Source organism: Martes martes (genome assembly GCF_963455335.1).
Source record: "Martes martes genome assembly, chromosome: 17".
Lineage (NCBI taxonomy): Eukaryota > Metazoa > Chordata > Mammalia > Carnivora > Mustelidae > Martes > Martes martes.
In genome coordinates, this window is record NC_137905.1 from 48,223,758 (window position 1) to 48,247,282 (window position 23,525).

A 23,525-nucleotide genomic window follows, 5' to 3' on the forward strand; every position below is an offset into this window, starting at 1 on the left:
GGTGAGCTTGGGAATCACGGCCTGACGCGCCCTGTTGGGTTGGCTGCCCGGGCCGAGACTGAGTTTTTGCGGGGCTCCCAGAGGAGGAGCTGGACCGGGAGGCCCAGGCCTAGGCTCCGATGTGGGGGCGGTGGCTGACTTGGAAAGAGCTAGCCAGGCACGGGCTGGACGCCCAGGCAGGAGCAGCCGTGAAAACGGAATCCGATGAAACGGCGGGGTCCCTTCCCGGGCTCCCGCTGCTTTGTGAGACGCTTGCGCGCAGTCTCCTTTTTGGTCCTCAAGTCCAAAGACAGTGGCTACAAGCCCGTTACACAGTCCAGGGAGCTCCTGCCAAGTCCTTCAAGAATCTGACATGCTGGTATGTTTAGTTCATAACAGTGAAATAGCAAGAATCCTTTTGTTTTTTAAACTGAGTTCTTTCTCTGCCTCTAAGACTTTAGGGATATGTTCACCATCCCTCTCCTTCGCTTTTTGCCTTATCTCCTGACCATTTTTTCCTCTCTCGGTTCCAGCCACGTTGGCCTTTCCATCTTCCCCAGGAACTCCATGAAGCTCCCACCTCAGGACCTTTGCATGTGCTATTCATGCTGGCTGGCAGGCTCTTTCTTTTAGGATTCGCCTGGATTCTGCCATCTGGTCTTTAGGCAGATGTCACTTTCTCATGAGGCATTCCCCCATCAACTGCTGTAAACTCCCTAACAAACCTTTCACTCCCCACTACTCGCTGCCTCCCTCCTCATCTTTATTCTCTAGAGAACTTTTCACAAACATATGTTGTAGGTATTTATTTGGTTTGTGGTTTATCTGCTTTCACCCCCAGACACCACCATAAGGGAAAGGATTTGTATCTACTTTGATCAGTGCTGTATCCCCAGCATCCTAAGGTAGGGGGCACATAATAGATGCTCAATAAATGTTTGTTTTGTTTTAAATAAATAAAGGTCCCTGGCCCTTTATTAACATCTCATTAACACATTAACATCTCATTAACTGGCACAATCACCCTGTGAGAAAACAGTGGTGTTTATTTCCAACCCACCAGGGAGGAGCTGGTCATTGGTGCCACTGTATGAAAATATGGCATTTAAATTTTTTTATTGCTATCAAAGTACTCCTGTAGTTTTCTTCACATAACTTCTAACTTTTAACAAATTATTGCTATTTGAAATGTAATCTCCACCCCCCAAATTCCTTATGACTGGTTATTGTGGATAATTTTTTTTTTTAAGATTTCATTTACTTGAGAGACAGGGAGACAGAGAGAGAGAACATGAGCAGGGTTGAGGGGCAGAGGGAGAAACAGACTCCCCGCTGAGCAGGGAGCCTGATGCAGGGCTCAATCCTGGGACTCAAGGATCATGACCTGAACCAAAGGCAGAAGCTTAACTGACTGAGCCACCCAGGCACCCCTGTGGTTGATTTAAAAAAAAAAAAATTATTTGGGGGGTGCCTCGCTGACTCAGTTGGTACAGCCTGCGACTCTTGATCTCGGGTTTGTGGGTTTGACCCGAAGATCATGACCTGAGCTGAAGGCAGATGCTTAACTGACTGAGCCACCCAGGCGTCCCTGAAATGTTAGGAATTCTTATAGTATTTCCTTTGATACTCTTGACTTTTCTAGTGAGACTTCATCTACAGATAATTATTTGATCTATTCCTTGCCAGTATTTTTAACCAGATATTTCTTTACATTTGGATTATGTTGGCTATCGTTTTCACAACAATATTAATACAAGTAACATTCTTGATTGTGTTTTTTTTTTAAAGATTTTTTTTTAATTTATTCATTTGACAGACAGAGATCACAAGTAGGCAGAGAGGCAGGCAGAGAGAGAGAGAGAGGAGGAAGCAGGCTCCCTGCTGAGCAGAGAGCCCGATGCGGGACTCGATTCCAGGACCCCGGCATCGTGACCTGAGCTGAAGGCAGAGGCTTTAACCCACTGAGCCACCCAGGCGCCCCTGTGTTCTCTTTTTAATGGGCATGCCTCTAACGTTTGAGGGTTAAATAGGTTGTTTTTTAAATGGAAGTAGGTAACTTATTTTTTTTTAAACTTTTTGTTACATAAATTTCCAGCACAAAAGTAGGGAGACTAGTTAAAGGCCACCCCCTTTGGCCTGTCATGCAAATTAATTTTCCACTGGATCTTTTCTCATCTCTAGTCCCACCTGTGCTTTCCACTGTCCTCCTCCCCCAGTGATTTTGAAGCAAATCCTACACATTGTTTCATTTCATCTGTAAGGGTTTCAGTATATGTTTGAAAGACAGGGACTGGTTTTGAAAACAAAACTTCAGTACAAAATAGATACCCATCATGGGGCACCCAGGTGGCTCATTCAGTTGAGCATATGACTCTTGATTTTGGCTCAGGTCTTGATCTCAGGGTCATGGGATCCAGTCTCATGTCAGGCTCCACGCCGAGTGGAGATTCTCTCTCTCCCTCTGCGCCTCCCCACCCACTAGCACACTCTCTCTCTCTCAAAAACAAAACAAAACAAAAAAACCAGGTGTCATAACCATTGGGCACAGAGAATGCAAAATTAATGTGATTGGCACATATGATTACAAACCTCAAGACCCAAGAGAATGAAGTAAAAGAAATGAACACCAGGGAGAGGCTAGAAAGCCATCGAATATGAAACCGATAATGGTAAACATTTATGTACCACTCTGGGCCAGGTACCGCTGTAATGTCCTTATAAATATTTCTCACTTAGTCCTCCCAGCAATTCATACAAGGTTGGACTGTTACTTCCATTTTACGAGAGATGACACTGAGGCCCAGAAGTGTTAAGTAACTTAGCCAAGATTGTATTGTGAGGGCAGAGCGGGGACTGAGTCCAAGAAGTCTGACGCTAGAGTTCACACTCTCAATTCCTACGTTATATTGCCCCTTGCCCACCTATCAATATCCTTCTTCTACCTAAGCAATACTAAGTTTGCAAACAAGACAGGGAAGTTTGTATTTATTCATAATAGAAGCAAAAAAAAAAAAAAAGGAAACATAAGAAACCTTCAAAACTCCAATGACAGACGTAAAAGACAATCACCATATTACAAGCTGTGTTGTAAAGATGTCAAATCTTACAGAATGATCTACAGATTCAGTGTGTAAATACTACAAAATCATGATGGGATGCTTTGACCATGAGCTCATCTTCTTTTTTCTCTATTTTTCCCACTTTTAAAATTTTAAGATCTTCAGACATTAAGGCATTAGTAATATATAATTTAAAACTAACTTTGTCTTTTGTTTGCTCTTTTTTTCTTCTTGTTTCAAAATGAACAAGACAGTTTAAATTTTACTTCCAGGAGCACTCAAATCCTGACCTAACCAGAATGTTATGGGGACTTCAGAACAGCTACTACTGAGGAACAGGAACTCATTCTAGGGAGATGCCCATCGAACCCAGAGGTCTCTCTATCAGCTGTTTGGGGATTGGGTAAGACCCCAGTTTCATACTGAGGTTCTGTTGGCCAGGATTTGGGTGAGGGCTCAACACCTCTTGAGAAACAAGGAGATCATGAATCCATCTGCCCTAAATGCTAGAAGATAAAAGCAAGAGTCACTAGAGGGAGAGTATAACCTGTCCCTGGAATACAGGGGGTGGCAGGTTCTTGGCAGCAGGAGGGGAAAAAAAGACAGTCCTTTTCCTTTGTTCAGTTAACTCAACAGGCCTGGGGTATCAAACCCAAGAAGGGCCTATTTCCATGACTAGCTCTTGGTCGGCTTCTAGGAACCGAACCCTTACAATGTTCTGTCTAATAAAGGGTTTTTGCAGGCCTGGGGCCTTGAGCCACACTGTACCAGCTTGTCCGTAGTTTATGCAAACAATGTCATCTATGGTGAACACCAGCGTTCCTTCTGTAGGGCCTGGAGTTTCAGTGACAGGTCAGTCCTATGGTACATGCCCATGTGACTGACCTCCTATAAAAACCCCAGACACTCAGGTTCAGCGTGAGCTGCCCGGGGTTGGCAACCCATCCCAAGTGTTGTCACACATCATTGCTGGGGGCCTTCCCCGGGGACTCCACTGAGAAAGGAAGCTTGGGTGTGGTGTCCTCCAGACTCCACCCCATGTACCTTTCCCTTTGCTGATTCTACTCTCTTTTTGCTGTAATAAACCATAACCATGAGTATGGGTACTTCTGGGTACTGTGAATCCTTCTAGCAAATCCTCGAGACTGAGGCTGGTCTTAGAGAGCCCTGACACGAGATCTCCTACAGCCCCATCACTTTAAATTCCACTGACAAGTCCCAGATGTGTATCTCTCCCACCGCGCTCTCTCTAGACTTCTTAGGAACAACTGCCTGTCTTATTCTCCAGCTAATCTATTTTTGACATGCCTAAAGCAAATTCTTGACTTTGCTTGTCTATCCCAAATGTGCCCCTCCCTCATTGTTGCCTCGGAAAGTGGTCTGCCAGTCATCCAAGTGCTCCTGGGGAGTCCTCCTTGACGCCTCACTGTTTTCACCAAATCCGGACTCTCACCACCTCCGCCCCCAGATCCCTTGGGATTCTAAGCATCTCGCATCTGCTCCTCCCTTGGGTGCCTCAGTCTCTTGTATCATTCTGGTTTTTTCTTGTCATCATCTCGTAGTCTCTCCTTGTTTCCCATCTGCTTGCCATGATTTGAAAAGGCTGCTCCCTATGTACATCCCCTGCTCTTCTCTGGCTGGCTCACACCCTCCATGCCTGGCTGCTGTGTCCACCACCAGTGTTTGCCCATCCTCGTGGCTTCCCCAGCTGCTGGGTCTCGAAACTTGGCCCGCTAATTCTGGATCACTTTCTCCCTGTTTTTATTGCTTTTAAAGAAACATAAACCAAAAGCCCAAGATTGGGTGGGAGCTGGGTCCAGAGCTTGAAAAACACATTAAAACAGAACGTCACGAGGTCTGCAAAGAGAATGGCTGGGATAGAAGAGACACCGGTAAATTTCACTGAACACGTGATCGAGCGTGATTCCTCGAGGATTTCTGGAGAAAGGATATCTGCTTCCGTGAGACTCAGGGGATGATCTGGCAGTAAATGCTGTGTTCTGGACTCACAAGCACCTGTTATGCAAAGAGAAAAGGTGAGTTCCATTTTCTGGGTAGGCCCTCCTGGTCTCCTTGCTCTATTTCGTCCAAGGCCCAGGTGCTCTGGCACCGTCCTCCATCCTTGGACATTCCAAAGATCGTCCCTGCTGCACTTCAGTCATGCGTGCACCTCTCTGTTCCTACAACGGCCCTCATGTGTCCTTACCACTGAGGACACACTCTGAGGTGTCCCCCATAATCCTCACCTCCTGGTGTTCATGCCCTAAGGTCATCCCCTTCCCTTGAGGGCAAGACCTATGACTCGCTTCTAACCGGTAGAATATGGCAAGATGTCAGGACGTGCCTGATGGCAGGTACTGATTCTGTTACGTAAGATTGCAGCTTCTGTCTTGGCTTTGAAAAAGCAAGATGCGATGGTGTGAGCTGTCTATAGAGAGGGCCACATGGCAAAGGACTGAGGGCAGCCTCTGGCTGACAGCCGGTAAGAAACTGAGGCCCTTGTTATGGAGCCTGCAAGGAACTGAAGGCTGCTGAGAACCATGTGAACTTGGAAGTGGATGCTTCCCCAGTCAAGCCTCAGATGAGACTGGAGCCTGGGCCAGCATCTCAATTACAGCCTTGCAGAAGGCCCATCTAAACAGTGCTTGGACTCTGGACGGAAACTCTGAGACAATAACACACGGCGTTAGCTGCTACATTTGTGATCATTTGTTTTGCAGCCACGGATTGTAATAGACCCACCTTAGAGCCTTTTTGCTTAATGCCCCTCAACTTGGAATATTCCACTTCAGACCCTTTATGTGGTTTGCTCCCTCTCGTCCCTGCAGAATGTTGTGGACATCGAGTTTGCTGACCCAGCACTCCTCCCTGTATCTTATCCCTTGTCTACTCCTATTGACAAGACTAGGAAGCCTTGGGGCGCCAGGGTGGCTCAGTGGGTTAAAGCCTCTGCCTTTGGCTCAGGTCATGATCCCAGGGTCCTGGGATCGAGCCCCACGTCGGGCTCTCTGCTCGGCGGGGAGCCTGCTTCCCCACCCCCTCTGCCTGCCTCTCTGCCTACTTGTGGTCTCTGTCAAATAAATAAATAAAATCTTTAAAAAAAAAAAAAAGACTAGGAAGCCTAACGCCTCACCCTCTTGGCCTTCTTGGCCACGAGGAATACCGTGTGACAGAATTCTAGCCAAGGAGACAGAAGAGGAATTTCCCCGAGTGAGACTTCTAGGAAGAGCATTGGCTTCACTGAGGGAAGGGAACAAATGTAGCTCTCCCCCCCAGACCCCGATGAGAGAGGGACCTAAAAGGCTAATGGTACCAGTTCCTAGCAGGCCGAGGAGCTGACAAGCCTAAACACAATCCCGGCAGTGGCCTGAGCCAGTCTGAGTCTCCTCTGGAGAACCTGAGAATTTTAAATAGTAATAGAGGATGTTCTTATATGAAATCTGAAATCATAGAGGAAGAGTGACCAGGAAGTGTCATAGGAAGTCACTTGGGACTGAGAACAACGGAGCAAATTCATTGCCCAGCAAATAGCAACCATGTATGAAAGCAAAGCTTCCTGGTAACGTTCCTGTCCTTGGATGCCACACGTAACTTCTGATACTGAGTCATCTGAGATTCCCCAATGTTCTCTCAATTACTTTCAGAGGGTTTGTCTTTGTACTAAAGTCCCTAACTATGGGAACGCCTGGCGAGCTTAGCTGGTAGAGCATGCAAGTCTGGATCTTGGGGTCAAGTTGAAGCCTCACATTGGGTGTGGAGCCTACTTAAAAGAAAAAAAAAAGAAAAGAATGTTTAACCCCCCTGACTATAAGACATTCACATCTTTTGAGGATGGTTCATCTGTCAGTTAGACTAAAGCCAGGCCCCCTCCAGTATACCCTCCACAGTAACTGGTCTGCCCGCTGGAAGGCGAGGGAACACATTAGTCACTCTACTGCAAGGCAGGACTTCAGGCACCAAATTATTGGAGTTCTGTGTCCCTAAAGTTTCTGTTTTCCAAATCTGTCCTCGCCTCCCTCTTTTGCCTCCTAAAAGTCTAATGGGTCACTGACTCCTTCGGAGGATACTGCCTAAAGCCCATCCCTGGTCGTGGAGTAATCTGGCTAGTCCTGCACATGGATGTTTCACTTGAGTCCCTCTGAAATAACCACTAATCCTGAGAACCAGGAAGCCATCTCCTGAGTTATGGCAGCCTCCAGGGGGACGCTCTTCTTCCCATTTGCCTGAATGAACGAATAGCTTTCTTCCTTTTGGGTGATAAAGCTGATGATGCTTTTTTTTTTTTTTTAATTTGGCTACCAGGAAAGTCAAAGACAAATGGGAAATATAGGGACCAGATACTATGTAGGCCCAGCATATTTATTTTCTTATCCATGCCTTGACTTCCTGCTATTATTAAAAATATTTTCCAGGGTGCCTGGGTGGCTCAGTGGGTTAAAGCTTCTGCCTTCGGCTCGGGTCATGATCCCGGGGTCCTGGGATCGAGCCCCACATCGGGCTCTCTGCTCAGTGGGGAGCCTGCTTCCTCTTCTCTCTCTGCCTGCCTCTCTGCCTACTTGTGATCTCTGTCTGTCAAATAAATAAATAAAATCTTTTAAAAAAATATTTTCCTAATTGTGGTTCCTATTTGTAATTTAGCCCCATTATATAGTGTGGTGTAGAAGCTTGCTGTGAATTGCCTCAAATCCCCCATGGGAGAAATGTAGGAACATAAATATGAAAAAAAAAAACATTATAAAAGGAAATAAATCAAAAGGGATAGATGGTTGTCAAGGCACTGAAAGGGATGGGAATGGAGAGAAATGAAACGGATGGAAACTTAAGTCAGGGAGTAGAATGGAATAAATAGCATGGGGTCCAAAAAATGTAAATGAAGGAAATGGAATAAATAGAAAAATCGGGGGCCCCTGGGTGGCTCAGTCAGTGAAGTGTCTGCCTTCGGCTCAGGTCATGATGCCGGGGTCCTGGGATCGAGCCCCATGTCAGGCTCTCTGCTCAGCGGGGAGCCTGCTTCTCCCTCTCCCTCTGCCTGATGCTCCCCGTCTTCCTCTCATGCTCTCTCTCTTTTTTTCTCTCTCTCTCTCTCTCAAATACATAAATAAAATCTTTAAAAAGAATAAATGGAAAAATCGTAGTGGAAAGGAATGAAAAGGAAAAGAATGGAGTGAAATAAGTGTGGAAAGGAGAGGAACGTAGGATTAGAACCGAACGGACAAGAGTAGCAAGAGAAGGCATCTGAGGAGAGGAAAAGAGTGGAAAGGCAAGTGACAAAGAAGTAATACGACAAAGGGCAACTGGGAGTTCAGAATGGCCACACAGGAATGAAGCCGGAGCGCTGCGGGATCTGGCGTGAGGAGCCGGAGTTGAATGCAGCTCCTGTGGGGGGGGTGGGAGGGAAGGAGACGGCCTGAAAACAGGAAGCTAAAGGGGACGGAAAGTAGCATGGGCTGGTGGAAGGGAGCGGGACGGGACAGAGGGACGGGAGCGTGGACTGACAGCCGCTGGAGGGGAGAGGAGAAGGGACAGAACAGCGGGGAGGAGGAAGAGAGTAGACACGAGACAGAGGGCTGCGATGGACGCAGAGTGGACAGGAATGGGAGAGAAGGTCACGGACTTTGGAAGGGATGAACCAAGTGGAGTTCGAGGGAAAAAATAAAAATGAAGAAAATGCAATAGAAATCCGTGGGAAAGAATGGAAGGGACACAAGGCAGAGAGGGAAAGGAATGGAATGGGATGACATAAGAGGGAAAGAAGGAATTTTATGGAAAGGAACAAAAGAAATAGAGTGCAGAGGGATGGAAGGGAACGGACGTAAACAGCATGACAAGCAAACGGTTGGAATAATGTGGGAAAGAAGTGGAGGTCAGTTGGCCGCTTGAGTGGCTCAGTCGGTTGGGCACCCAACTCTTGGTTTCCGCTCAGGTCGTGATCTCAGGGTTGTGAGATTGAGCCCCCATCATGCCCTGCACTAGGCAGTTGGGGGGGGGCGGGGCAGGGGTGTCTGCTGGAGAGTCTCTCCCCCAGCATCTCCCCCTCCTCCTTGCGCTCTCCCACGCTCTCTCTCTCTCCCAAAAAAACAAGCCCCCAAAATGGAGTAAAAGTAAAATGGATAGAAAGGAAATGGGTGGTGTAGGAGTGCCCACAGTACTGACCCCATCTTTTTCACGTCTGTGAGATGATCTTGCTTGGGGCGACGTGCCACCTGCCGGTTAAGATGCGCCCCCACCAAATATGGGAGGGTGTGTTCTGGTCTTCCCTAAAGCTGTTTAGATAACTGGTAGAAATTACCTAGTTTCTTCCCCACCCGCACCCCTTCTGGCGCACAGGTGGCGGCAGGAGGTCTGTCAGGCGTTAGACCCTGTGACTTCACTCTATGAAATCTGCAGACTAAGATCCGGACTCCGTGGAGAATTACTGCTCTGCTGCCTGACCATCCGTCTGATCCCGTCAGGAAGTTACTCTGAAGGAAACTCCACGTAAACAGTATGGAGGCAGCTGCTTTGTCTTCCGGTCTCAGAGTGCCTTCTCAATTTGGGGGATACACTCCTGCCCCTCCTCCACCTTCTAACAGGTGGCGTGGAAATAAATGTGATAGAAACACGGAACGGAGTAAAATCAAGTGGACTGGAAAGGAACGGAATGCAATGAAGCAGAACGTGGTAGGATAGAATGAATGGGATGGAACCGCAAAATAATGAAGGGAAAGTTCTCTTGAGAGTTTATCCTACAGACTTTTCAGCAAGGAGGAAGAGGCAGGATGGTGACCACTGCCCACCTGTCCGAAGATTCAGGGTGGCATAAAATTACCTCATAGTTTGACTCTATGTTTCCTTTTGGTAGAGGGGGGACTGATGGATCCAAAGCAACTTTGGGCAGTGGTTTTCTGGGGCTGTGAGAATAGTTCCTGGGGGGTGCTGATGGTAGATCCTTCTGCAGGGGAATGGAGAGATCAGTTAGGGACCATGGGCACAGACGGCCTTAAAATCACAGTGGCTAGAAAGTGCCAGCCTGCATTCTTCAGTGACCCCAGAGAGGAATAGTTTTCACCAAGTCCTTACAAAGAATCAGAAGTGGATGTAAGTTTAGGACCCAGGGCCCTGCCCCCGATCTAGATCTAGAACTCCGTCTTTTCACCCGGCTCCCTTTGCAACCTCTACTCCCAAACTTCTTCACACCCCAGCACCTGCTAGCTAGTGCCACCTTGTCTACAATCCAATTCAGAGCCCTGGAGGGAAAAGGAACCCAGTAGGACCCAAAGACCTAGAATCTGGCCCAGCTGTGTCTGAGGCCTCGGGCCACTTTCTCTCCATCCCTGGCCTTGCGATGCACAATGAAGATTCTACAGGGTGGTTTCTCAGACTTGTCAAACACAACATTCTCAGATCGAATTTCCGCGGCAGCTTTTTAAGATCAAACTCAGCAGAGCCCACATTACCTCATAAAACTGCTCTGGGGGTTCTGGGGGTAGTACCTGGGGGAAAAGAAAGTCATGAAGAGATCAAGGGCTTGGGATGGGGACCAGTCCCAGAAATTCTCAGAAACAGCTTTGGCCTCAGAGGCAGGTACATCCCTCCTGATTCTCCAAGGAGCTCAGGCTAGGCATTGTCATAGAGAAGGGCAAGAAGACAAGGATAAGAGATGGGAAGCCAGGGAAGACCTTGGGATCCCCAGAGAAGGCAGGGGAGGAGATGCAGAAAGACTTAAGCCACCCTGGGTATCCTCAGGAGAACACACCTCCCTCCCCAACCCAAGAGGTGGGACTGGAGCAGCCCTGCTGGTCTGGGGAAGGACCAGATGGTCAGGGGAGCAGGGAGGGTCCCTCTGGAGCACTGCTCACCTTTTTGACTCCAACCTGTCCTTCAGGTTCAGGTAAATTGGCATACATGGGCCTCGGCCAGTCTAGAGAAAGGGACTGCCAACCTGGGGCTGGCGGTGGGAAGAGATGTGAGGGAAGGGGCTGTTTCTCCAGGTCACTCCTATCCCCAGAAAGGTAGTGGCAGAAACGTTCCTTCCTTCCTCCCCAGGACTCCCCAGCACAACTCCAGTGAACTTGACCGGGAAATCCAATTCTGGGTTAGATAAGGCTCTTTGATGAGGTGGCCGAGGATGGAAATCTAAGACCTAGCCCTAGTGGGCCTCTGTAGCATGGGTTTATCCTTTCTCCTTCCTGGGCGTGGATCTCCTCTCTGTGAAACTGAGCTGGATTGGACAGTCTCTTCCATTTCAGGGGGGGAGGGCATCCTTCCAGAATCCCAGCCCAGAGATGTCAAAGATGTTTCACTTTGCCTTTAGTCAGCTCCCATGCATCAGTAGAGGGTGCGAGAAGCACCGTGCTGAGGTGGGTTATAAGGCTGACTCTGGGTTCGACAGGGATGAGTGTTGTGACTGATTCTCTCTGCCTATAGCAATCAACTGGGGAAGTTTTCTGAAAGTGAGGAAGGAGAGAAGGGCAACCAATGTCCTCTTTTTTTGCTATGGCTGTTGGAACGGGGAGAACTCCTCAGAGCTCTAGGCTCCAATCGCATCCATGATCACTAGTGGCAAAGCTGGGAGCAGAGGCCCAGGCTCCCGGTACCAGGCCCTTCCCCAGGCCCCGCTGCTGCCCTGGGCATGAACGATGAAGTCACTTACTGGAACAGGACGCGGCACAGGGCCCCTCTGCAGAGGTGGGTGTCGCTCCCTTCTGGATGGGGTCCTCTGCTTTTTTCCTCGAGAACCTGAAACCCCAAATCCCTCATTCTTTTGCCTCCAGTCCTTGCCATCTTCACAGGCCCTACCCATATCCCACATCTGTCCTTTGGCAATGTCCCAACCCCCCTGAGTTCCCCAGTTGCTACAGACACCGCTCAGCACCATGGTCAGCAACACTTTGGCCAGCAGGCCAAGTTCCCTAACCCATTCATTCCCAGCATTACCGTCTGGCGTTTCTGTTGCGGAGGAAATAGCCCAGCCCTGTGGATAGGGTAATGAGAGTCAGGATCCCGAGGGCAATGCCAGCAATGACTCTTGCAGACAGGGAAGACCTGGGACCTGGGCAAGGAGAAAGAATCAGGACCGTGGTCTGACATACCCTCTTGCCTGCCCTCGTCCTCATTCCCAAACTGTGGCTTTGTCTCTACTGTCACTTGATAAACAGGTGTTTTCCAGTCACTGGAAGGCAGCATTTTGTGGTATTAATAGCACCATTTCTGGAGTCAAATGGCCTATTGACGTCTCAGCTGTGTGACCTTGACCATGCTACTTAACCTCTCTGTGCCTCAGCTGTCTCCTCTGCAGAACAGGGATAATAGTGTCAGTGTTTGGTAAAAAGACTCAACAGAAGAGTATTCATGTTCAAAATATGGAATGTTCAACATGCCCCAGATAGGACAGTATTTAGACCCATGAAAAGTGATCAGTAAATGTTGGTGGGATCACAATACTGCTTGGGATAATGGGTCAAATACGACTTTCAGAGGAAAGGGTTTTGAAAACCAGAAAGCTGGCTTTCCCCCTTTTTCCCCCTCCTTTTTCATACCTGAGTCACCTTTGACTCTCTGGGGCCCTGGGACTACGGACAAGTGACATCCCCTTCTGAGTCCCATTTCCTCATCTGCAAAGTGATGAGGCACAGTAATTATGCGAAGATGAAATGAGGTCATGACTGTGGATGCGGGACACACCACAGGTGATTATTAATAAATGGCAGCTGTAATCTTTAATGTGGGCCTGTGTTTGCCCATCCAGCCTCTGCCCAGAAGCCTTCCCCAAGGGGTGAAGTCCAGCCACAGGGATTAGGAAGACAGCCATAAGGATTGGAGGGAGAGGAAGGGGCTCTCTGCTTTGGCGGGGCAGGAGGGGGCCTCCAGGGAACATCGGGAGTTCTTAGTTTCACTCTCTGAGCCTTTCTTTCTGTGTCAAACAAGCATAGCCATTCATAACCCTCTAAGCTTCGAGGGGATTAAGGGAGCTCCCACGTGGGAATAAGAGCGCAGCGCCTGACACACAGTCAGTACTTGGTAAAAGGCCGTGACATGATCTGACGATGGTGAGAGACGCTGTCATCCACCAGGCTCTAGGCTCCAAGAGCCCTTCCTACGTGACCTCGTTCAAATCCTTCAACAGCCCCGTGACCATCAACCATACTCACTGCTTCCTCCTCTGAGCCTCAGTTTCTCCGTTCATCAAAGGGTCTTCACAAGACCAGAGGGTTGTTTTGAAGATTCAGTAAGGTAGTTTGGGGAAGTTTGAGCATAGGGTCCTCCTCTCGGTGACAACTGAGAACCTGACCCCTGAGGCGGCCAGCCAGGCTTCAAACCCTAGGATGGGTCTCAGGCTCTCCTACACAATGGAGGTGCCAGCAGGCCTACCTCAGAGCTGGCTGGCAGGGGGCACCCACGAAGGGCTTGCTGATACTGTGTATGGAGAGGCTTGTTTCAGACATGTGGCTTAGGCTCAATAAAGAATAATTTTATTTGTTTAACAAACACAATATGCCAGGCACTGCCATAAAAACCTTCCCAGGGGCGCCTGGGTGGCTCAGTGGGTTGAGCCTCTGCCTTCGGCTCGGGTCATGATCCCAGGATTCTGGGATCGAGCCCCGCATGGGGCTCTCTGCTCGGCGGGGAGCCTGCTTCCTCCTCTCTGCCTGCTTCTCTGCCTACTTGTGATCTCCGTCTGTCAAATAAATAAATAAAATCTTTAAAAAAAAAAAAACAACCTTCCCAATGTTGGTTAATTTTGAATGACCCTCTGATATAAGCACAGTTGTTATGTTTATTTTACCCACAAGGAATCAGAGGTTCAGAGAGGTTAAGCAGCATGCCCAAGGTCACACAGCCAATAAGCATAAGAGCTGGGATACAAAACTCTGACACTGTGTTGCCCTCTTAAGAACTCAAGATAAAAATACAGGGACTCGCTGCTAGTCACACCCAGCTGTTATTAGTATAATTCCTATAATTAGGGGCATGGCGGGGGGGTCAGTTGGTTAAGTGTCTGCCTTCGGCTGGGATTGAACCCCACGTCAGGCTCCCTGCTCAGCGGGAAGTCAGCTTCTCCCTCTCCCTTTGCCCCATCCCCTTCTTGCTCATTCTCTCTTTCTCTCTCTCTCTCTCTCCAAAAAATAGAATCTTTAAAATATATATAATTTTTGGGGTGCCTGGGTGCTCAGTGGGTTGAGCCTCTGCCTTCGGCTCAAGTCATGATCTCGGGGTCCTGGGATCGAGCCCCACATTGGGCTCTCTGCTCGGTGGGGAGCCTGCTTCTCCTCTCTCTCTGCCTGCCTCTATGCCTACTTGTGATCTCTCTCTGTCGAATAAATAAAATCTTTTAAAAAAAACAAAATATATATAATTCTATAATTAATATAATTCCTACCAGTTCACTCCTTCACTCATTGACTATCTCCCTGACTCGTTGTCCTTCTAAACAACTCTGGAAGATAATGCATCACAACCCCCATTTCCAGGTAAGAAAACCGAGGCTCAGAGCAGCCTGGAGGGTTTTCCAGGGCCCACAGCTGGGAAGGAGAGGTTCTGGCTCCCGAGCATTACAGGCTGGGATTTGGCAGCTCCAGATCGGGAACCTGGCTCATGCAGTATACCTGTTGTCACACTAGAAGATGGCATGGGGAGGGGGGGCACAGACACACTCACCTGCCACTCTGACCAGGACGGAGGCAGAGCGGGCCAGGTGGGTCACCGGGTTGGAGGCCGTGCAGTTGTAGATGCCCTCGTATTCCCAGGTCAGGGCCTCGATGATTAGCTGCTCCCCCACATGCACAGCGGTGGAGTGCTCAAGGGTCCAGTGAAACTTAGCGCCCGGCTGGGACTCTGCCTGACACTGCAGGGTCAGGCTGGAGTTGAGCTCTGCCTGGATGGTGCCGACCGCCCCAGACGCCGCCCTGCTGGTGATGTCCACTCGATCTGGGCCATCTGTGTGCAAAGCCAAACATCACCCACCGGGGAGTTTTCCCGTTCTGCCCACTCCGCTTCTGCGCTGGAAGCTAGACCCCTCCCCTCGCCCCCACTTCGCGATTCTAACAGAATTCTAGGCTGTAGCCTGGAGAACAAAGGCTCTTCTAACAGCCGTTGAAAGGAGTCTCAGCAAGATGTTCCCTTTCTCTCCTTAGCTGCCAAGCAGGCAGCCTGTGGTCTACAACATGGAAGGGAGAAACCCAATGCAAAACATCGAAATAAAAAACAAACCCCCTGCTCTTGCAAAAGCGAGCTCTCACCAAGGAGCCTCACAACGCATCCAGGCTTCCCAGATTGTTGCTGTGTCCCGTGAGCACAGCCCCACACTTGCAAAAACTTTATCATTCTGGTGGACCTTCTTACTGATGAGCAAATGGCCCTGTTGCAATATTTAAATTTCCATCCTTCTATTCTCCAAAGTAGAGATTCCTGCGGAGTTCCTTCCTGAAGCCGGAAGGAGATCATTGGCACTTGGCTCTCCTCCCGTGCACGTGAAGGAGACACATGAAATGGCCGTTGAGTTTCTCATGCAAACTAAGAGTTGAGTCTTTGTCTTACTTAAATTAACGTGAACTACTGGAAAGAAGGATGCGAAGAGTTTCTAGTTGGGACGCTCCGGAAAAGGAGGAAAATCCTGTCCTCATCCCCTCCTAGTATCCTTGGATATTCTCCCCATCCGAACCCCATGGCACCCAGGATCCCTCAGGGTCTTCCCATCCGGGTTGTCAAATCCTCCACAGACGGCTCCCTAAGTACAAACTTGACACTATCCCTTCCCTGCTCAGAACCCTCCATGGCTCCCCAGTGCCCTCAGGACAAAGGCCATGGCTGACGGGCTCATTCACAATCCAGACCCTTCTGGCCCTACCTCTCCCCTCTCCACACCTCTCCCCTCTCAATTCAGAAATAAGATCCTTCTCGGGTGTTCCATCTTTATCATGTTTCCTCTTACTTCAGAGCCTTCACGTTCACACATTCGCTTCCTTCTCTGGAATGCTCTTCCAGGAGTCTGCTCCACGTAGCGACTTACTCGTCCTCTGGATCTCATGGTGGACACCACCTCTCACAATGAGCCTTCCCACATGCCCCAGACCGGTGGGGGCCTCCTTGGGTTCCCCAAATCCTGTCATCCCATGGCAGCCCTCTTGACACTATTTTTCTTGGCCTGATTATCGACCTCCCCATCCCAGGTAGGCTGGGAGCTCCAACAGTCACGGCTGTTACTCAGCGAGCACCCCACATTTGCTCGGCAGAGAGGGAGAACAGAAGAGCAGTTTTGGGCTTCATGACTGAAGCGGGAAGGGGAGAAGAGAGCAGCAGTGTATGTAAGCCCCACCTCCACGTGCCCCGGTACCTAACACGTATACATGCGGACCCTACTTTCTCTCCCTGCAGGTGCCTCTTCTCCGCTTCAGCTCGTGGCCACCACACCGTTTGAGTAGCTCGGGCAAAAAACCTTGCAGTCAGTGCCCTTCTCTTTCACTTGTGTCAACAGCGGCAAATCCTGAGTTCTAGATTCAAAATGCATCCAGGGCCCCATGGTCCGACCACTTCTCATTCCCCTGACGGACGACTGTGGCCACCCTGAGAAGGCGCCTTGCAGACTTCTGACAGCCCGAGTTTCAATAACCAAGCGCCCAGCCCCTGAAATCCACTGCCGGCCCTCCCACGGGCTGCACCTGACCTGTACCTGAGTGTGTTGGGGAGACTGAGGCAGGCCCCTTCCTGGGAGATTCGGGGCTCGCTGACAGCCTTGATGATGTTCCGCAGACTGCATGGTGGTCTCCACGCTTCCATCCAACCTTCTCTCCCTCTCCCTCCCCTGCTTGCTCAGGGTGGGGCAAGGCCCCCTCCCTACGTTTCGGCAGGGAGCATTCCTTGCATGGGTCACCCCTTTAATCCTACCTTGGGGTCTGCCTCCCCAAGGACCCAAACAAACACAACACCTTCTCAACCTCCTCCCTCTCCGCTGCTTCCACCCCATAGACAAGGGCCCAGGATACCCTGTGAAAACCTAAGTCTGAACCTCTCCTCCCTCCGCTCAGAGCCTCTTGTTGCTTCCCGGCCCTGGCCATGGCTCACGGGGCCCTGCAGGATCTGCCCCCTCTCCTGTTCTGTCCTCCCCCTAATTCTCCTGTCTGGTTGCCTTGGCCTCCTTGGGTTCCTGTGCCCACTGCGCACTGCCCATCTCACATGCTGCTCCCTCCCCCGGCGCTGTCTTCCCTTAGCTGCCTGCAGGGTTCTGCGTGAGCACCACCTCCTCAGGGAGGCCTCCCCTGACTGCCCCACCTGACTAAGACTGCAACAGCCTCCCCTCCCAGCTTCCCCTGGCCCTCTTGCTGCCTCGTGGTTCTGCTCACATGCCTCTCCCTCGCTTAGCTGTTTAGGGCGTGTCTTCCCACTAGAATGTAAGCCCCACAAGGACAGGCGCCCCGCCCGTGCCCAGACATGCCTGGCACAGAGCAGGGATTCAATAACTGTGGAAGGAATGGCTAGAAGGAACAACCGAAAGGGAGGGAGGGAGGGAGGAGGACAAGGTCCAGCCTGGGTGACTCACAGCTGATGGTGAGCGTGAGGGGCTCGCTTCGCGCCTGGCTGCCCCGGCTCCAGACCTCGCACTCATAGGGGCCCGTGTCGTCTCGCTGGAGGCCGTGGATGACCAGGCTCCTGTTGCCGGCCGACAGCATCAGGTGCTCGCTCGGCAGGAGGGCCTGGCCCCTCAGGAACCACAGGACTGCAGTCACCTTGCGGGAGGTCTGGCAGGTCAGCGTCACGGAGCTGGCATTTTCCACGGGAGTCGGGCTTGAGGACACAATGTGAGGCTTGGGCAGCATTTCTGGAAACACAGAGAGACAAAGGGTGGGGGTCAGGGACCCTTCCAGGCACATGCCATAGGGCTTTCCAGGGAGTGTGTGTATGTGTCGTGGGTGGGGTGTGTGAGTACGTGTGTGTCTTTGCCTGTGACTGCATTATACGAGAGGTACGAGTGTGTGCTGTGTGACAGTGATGTGAGAATGTTATGGGTTTTGTGGGTATGGTGTGTGGTGTATGGACATGTTGTGTGTTTAATTTGTGTCAGTTGTATGTGTGTGTTGCGTATGTATGTTTTATGACTATGAGGTATTATACATATTCACTCTGTGAGTGTGTTGTGTGTGTATATATTTTCTGCATAGGAGTGTATGTCGTGTGTGATATTGTGTGTGTTAACGCATGTGAATTGTATGGTGTTCTATATGCTTTGTGTATCACTATGTTGTGTGTGTAGTATGTATAGACGGAGTGTGTGTAATGTGTGTCAGTTGCATACATATGCTGAGGGCACTGAATGTACAATATGTGGTGTATTTCCTGCGTTGTATGTGAAGACGCTGAGTGACTATAATGTGTGTTGTGTGTATGTTCTATATTGTGTGTATACATGATTTACATGAGAGTGTGTTGTGTGTTTGCGGTATTGTTGGTTGTATACGTGTTCTGTGTGAGGTATGGACATCTGTGTTTTATGTGAGTATATCTTGTGTGTAGCAGATGGGTTGTGTGTATGTACGAGTGTATTGCTTGTATGTGTTGGGGGCTGGTGTGAACAGTGTGAGCGTGTGACGCAGGTCTATGCTGTGATATGTACTGTGTGTTATATGTGTCTGTTCTGTGCATGTTGGGGTTTTTTTGTTTGTTTGTTTTTAAAGATTTTATTTATTTATTTGACAGACAGATCACAAGTAGGCAGAGAGACAGGCAGAAGCGGGGGCGGGGGGTGGGGGGAGAAGCAGGCTCCCTGCTGAGCAGAAAGCCCGATGTGGGACTCGAGCCCAGGACCCTGGGATCATGACCCGAGCCAAAGGCAGTGGCTTAACCCACTGAGCTACCCAGGCGCCCCTGTTGTGTACATGTTGTGTGTGCTTTGCATGTATGTTGTATATTGGTAGTGTTGTGTGTACCCACTGTGTGTGAATTACGTGTGTCTTGTGTGTGTTGTGCATGTATGTGAGTGTGCTGTGCATATGTGGTCATTATTTGTGTGCTGAGATATGTGAATACTGTGTGTTTGTTATATAGAGAGAATCAGCCCCCCCACCGACTTTCAGAGAATTGAAGAATGGACACAACCTACGGACAGCCAACAGGGTCTTGTGGAAGATGGGCCAAGCCCGGAGCCAGGTCCTTCCCCGTGGTCAGAGCCCCGTTCTGCCACCAGCCACGCAGGAAATCCCCACTCTTCTGGGTCTTCCCCAACCTCTGGGATATTGGTGTAGCTCTGCTTCTCAGAGGAACAAAGGAGAGGAACAGGAGAAAGAGACTCACCAAGGACTCGGACTTGAAGAGCACCGAGGCGGAGCAGGTGGGTGGCACTGTTGGACACCAGGCACCTGTACACGCCTTCGTGTTCCACGGACACAGCCTGGATGGTGACCGTTCTCTTGGTGGAAGATGGGGTGGAGTTATTATTGTGGAAAAACCAGGAATAGTCAGGAGATGGGTGAGACTGCGTTTCCACAGAGAAGGTCACAGTGGAGCCCTCTGTCACCTCAACCACTCCCCCACTGGATACACCAGAATCCACCTTGATCTCGAATGGGTCAGGACCATCTGGAAGGATAAGAACGATCGCAGCAGGAGTGATCTCATCAGCAATGGCTCTCTTAGACCTCAGGAATCAATAAATATTACTATTTCTCTTCTCTCCACCCAAGCTCTGGGTCAGTTACAAAGGAGGTACGGGAGTCTAATGGAAATGAAATGTCAGCCTGATCCCTGGGTGAAGCGGGATTGTAGGACACTTCTAAAGCGTGCCAGCAAATGCTCTTTCCTTGCCCCTACCCAGGCAAGATTTTGTAGCAAACATCTGAAGGTTAAGGAACTTAGTTTTAGATATCTTTTTTTTAAAATATTTTATTTATTTATTTGACAGAGAGAGATCACAAGTAGACAGAGAGGCAGGCAGAGAGAGAGAGGGAAGCAGGCTCCCCGCTGAGCAGAGAGCCCGATGTGGGACTCGATCCCAGGACCCTGAGATCATGACCTGAGCCGAAGGCAGCGGCTTAACCCACTGAGCCACCCAGGTGCCCTAGTTTTAGATATCTTAACCTGGATATTTCCAGTAGAGTCCAAGCAGAGACATCAGTTAGTTACACGTCTGGAGTTCAAGGGTAGACAAGTCCACATTTGATGATATCTGGAGCTGTGAGACTGAATGAAATCACCAAGAAAGGGGGTGTCCGTGAGGGCTGGGGAGAATGGAAAGGGACTCACAGTTCACAGTCAGGAGGACGGGATCACTACTCTGGGCCTGGTGGAAACCCTGAGCTTGGCATTTGTAAGACGCGGAGTCCTTCCGCTGCACAGGCAGGATGGTGAGGGTCTTGCCATCTGTGGACAGCAGCATGCGCTCATGGAACACGAGGGGGAGATCATTGGAGAACCAGTGGATGGTAACGTTGGCGTCCTTGGTGTCGCAGTAGAGGGTCACCTCTTCTCTCTGTTCTATAGCAACGGCCTGGCTGATCAAAATGGTGGGCCTGGACAGCAGTTCTGCACAGGGAGAAAGAGAGAGGAGGCAGAGGCAGAGACACAGACAGAGGAGGACCAGACAAAACGTAGCCACAGAGGGACCCAGAGAGACTGGACTGGAATTGCCAAAAGACGAATGAGGTCAAGGCCTAGGCTCAGATGCTAGATCTACTGCTCATTTTAAGTGTGATCACGGGCAACTTACTTCCCCTCTCTGAGCCTCATTAAAGGGGATTGTACGAATAAAGCAGAAGGATCTGGGATATGACAATGGGTCCATTAATAGCAGCTGTAAGGAGAACCACGTTTGTAACTGGCATGCCAGCCAGATCTCACTGCCCACTTCTTAGCCAACCTTTCCCACCCACAACCATGCCAGGCACAGTCCACCCCTCTACCCCTGCCCCCAGTACAACGGATCTGACCGGTTGTTGTCAGACCCTGGCTGGGCCAATCAGATTTGTCCTGTTGGGTTTTGGGCACGGAATCCTGATGGGTGCTTTAGGTATGAAGACAGGGATCAGAATGATAGCCTTGTTTTCTTTGCCCACATCTCTGAATCTGCCATTGAGTCTGGGGTCCCCAGGGTGTCCAGGACATAGATGGAACAACGTCCTTCTCACCTTGGGTGACCATCAGTGGGTTGGCATCAGTGGTGAACTGGGCTGCAGCTGGCGGACTCCACATGGTCAAAAGCGAGGCTGGTGGGGAAGAGAGAAGAGACATTCGGAGAAGGTGTCTTGAGAGTGTCCAGTTATGGTCTTCGTAGAGGAAGGTCTAGGTCATGGACATGGCACTTCACCCCTAGAGGCCTGACTCCTAGCCACTACTGACCAACCATGTGACTTGTGGCGTGTTTTTAATCTTCTTGAGCCTCAATTTGCCCAGCTGCAGAATGGACATAACGTCACCTGCAGCCCGGGGTTGTGTGTTGTGGTAACGAACACCAGCACGCTGTAATGGGACCCCCCGAGGGTCACTGTGCTCCCTCCAATGATGCTCACTGCGCAGGAGACCCATGATCCGTCTCTTCCTTCCGCAAGAACAAGAGAGATGCTCAGAGAGGTGGAGTCACTTTCTGAGACCATTACAGTTAAGTGGCAAACTTGAACCTGGCCTGCCAGTACCTAAAGGCTGTTCCTCCACTGCATTTCTTCCCATCGCCCAGGGATGGGCACAGAGCTTATCCAGGATAAACAGGAACTTCTATTATCTGGGGGCGGGGGTGGGGGGGGTGGGGGGGGTTAGGGATTAACCTTCTGTACTTCCGCAAACTTGCCCTCAGGCAGAGATTTCCCTCCCTCTGGGAGGAAAAGGGAACCAGATAGCAAGAGTTGTTGGTTTTCCATTTGGCCAATCTGCATTCACACTTGAATAGTCCCTGGGCCTGAGTGGGGACCCCCCACACCACCCCCTCCCCACTGCCGTGCTCCTGTGCAGCTGACCTTGACAACCCCCCACCCCTCCCCTCAGCCCCATTCACGGAGGCCGGCAGCCAGGTTTCTCTCTCCAGCCCTCCCGGGAATCCAGGCTGGCCCGAGCCCTGCCCCATTCCCTGCTCAGTCAGTGGTTAAGGGCACAGGCCCTTAGGATATATGGAAAAAACTACCGGGTCTGTGATCATGGGAAAGAGGCTTTTTGTGAGCCCCAGGTTCTTCAACAGCAAAGTGGGGAGAATAGAACTTAGTGCATCAGGTTGTTGGGAGGTTTGATGAGCTATCAGATGGACGCGCTTGAAACGGTTCAGAGTAAGTGCTCAGTCACTATTATTACAATCATTTCCATGTTTGTATTTTCTGCCTGTAATATTGCTAGAGGTTAAGTCCACAGGCTCAAAGCCTGACTGCCTGCATGTGAATCCCAGCTTTGTCTTTCTTTTTTTTTTTTTTTTGGCAAGTCACGTCCCCTCTGTGAGTCTCAGTTTCCCCATCTGTAAAATGGAGTAATAATAGTTTCCATTTCGTATAACTATTGTAAGGATAAAAGAAATATTATGAGTGAAAGCATGAACAGAGGGTCTCATCACCCATCTGAGACACACCTCCCTCTGCAGACAGCCAGCCCCTTCCCCCCAGCCTCCTCCCCACAGGGTCCTGCTTCTGTGCACAGGAGGAACCAAACTCACAGCCCCTCAGGGGACTCCGGAGCCCCCGCAGCCCGCCAGGTCAGCCAGGGGGAAGGGCCCATCTCAGGGCCACACAGCAAAACAGGGCTGAGTTTTGCACACCACACACTGCAAAATCATTTCTTTGCCTCCAAGATGCTTTACTTATCACTTATCAAAATAGTCTAGTTTCTTCCTTTTGCCTCCAGGAGTCTAAGCATCAGTGTCACATCCACTCCCGTCCTGACTGAGGTGTGACCTGGCCACTTGGGGCCGGCATATCCTCCCTCTGCCCGTCTTCCCCTGTCTGGGGGTCGTGTTCCAGCTCTTTCCCTACCTCTCTCTCTGGGTCTCTCTCTACAACTCCCCTGAATCTGTTTCCCTGTGTGTTTGTACACTGGTCTTGCTGTCTCTGTCTGTCCTCTGTCTCCCTCTCTCCTCTCTGTCCCTCCCTGTTCTTGCCTCTGCTACAGTTTCTCCTGTCATATTCACATTCTGCCTCTCTGTCCCCCTAGTTCTCTCTAGGTCTCCGGTTCTGTGGTTCTGACTCCCATCTCTTCCTGTCTGTATGTCATTATCTCTGGTCTCTCTCTACCTTTGCCAATCTCTTGTATTTATCTATATTTCTGTGTGTGTGTGTATTTCTAGTTCTCTGTGTCTCTCTCTTTTGTGTACGTGTAAGCGCGCGCATGCGCGCACACGTACACACACACACACACACACACACACACACCCCGCCCCCAGGCCCCTCTGAAGGCAGCAGTGCACTCACCTGCAAGCAGGATTCCCGCCCAGTGGTGGCCCCATAAGTCAGCGAGCCCCATGGGTCCCGGCCCCTGACCAGTGTGCCCCGGCTTGCACACGCAGGTGCTGTCTTCACTCCACCTGCACGCCTCCAGCATCCTCTTCTTCCC

General features: G+C 50.2%; 1 protein-coding gene across 1 annotated transcript; it reads right to left on the reverse strand.

Annotated features, from left to right (window-relative positions):
• Positions 1 to 149: 149 nt before the first annotated feature.
• On the reverse strand, positions 150 to 23,435 carry CEACAM20 (CEA cell adhesion molecule 20; the record flags this gene model as incomplete). The annotated part of the gene is made up of 11 exons (XM_080828554.1): positions 150 to 296; positions 10,475 to 10,510; positions 10,877 to 10,938; positions 11,671 to 11,756; positions 11,955 to 12,069; positions 14,676 to 14,954; positions 17,554 to 17,832; positions 19,302 to 19,586; positions 20,250 to 20,528; positions 21,131 to 21,208; positions 23,384 to 23,435. The coding sequence occupies 11 exons, from the start codon at positions 23,433 to 23,435 to the stop codon at positions 150 to 152; spliced, it is 1,698 nt and encodes a 565-aa protein (XP_080684680.1).
• Positions 23,436 to 23,525: the final 90 nt, after the last annotated feature.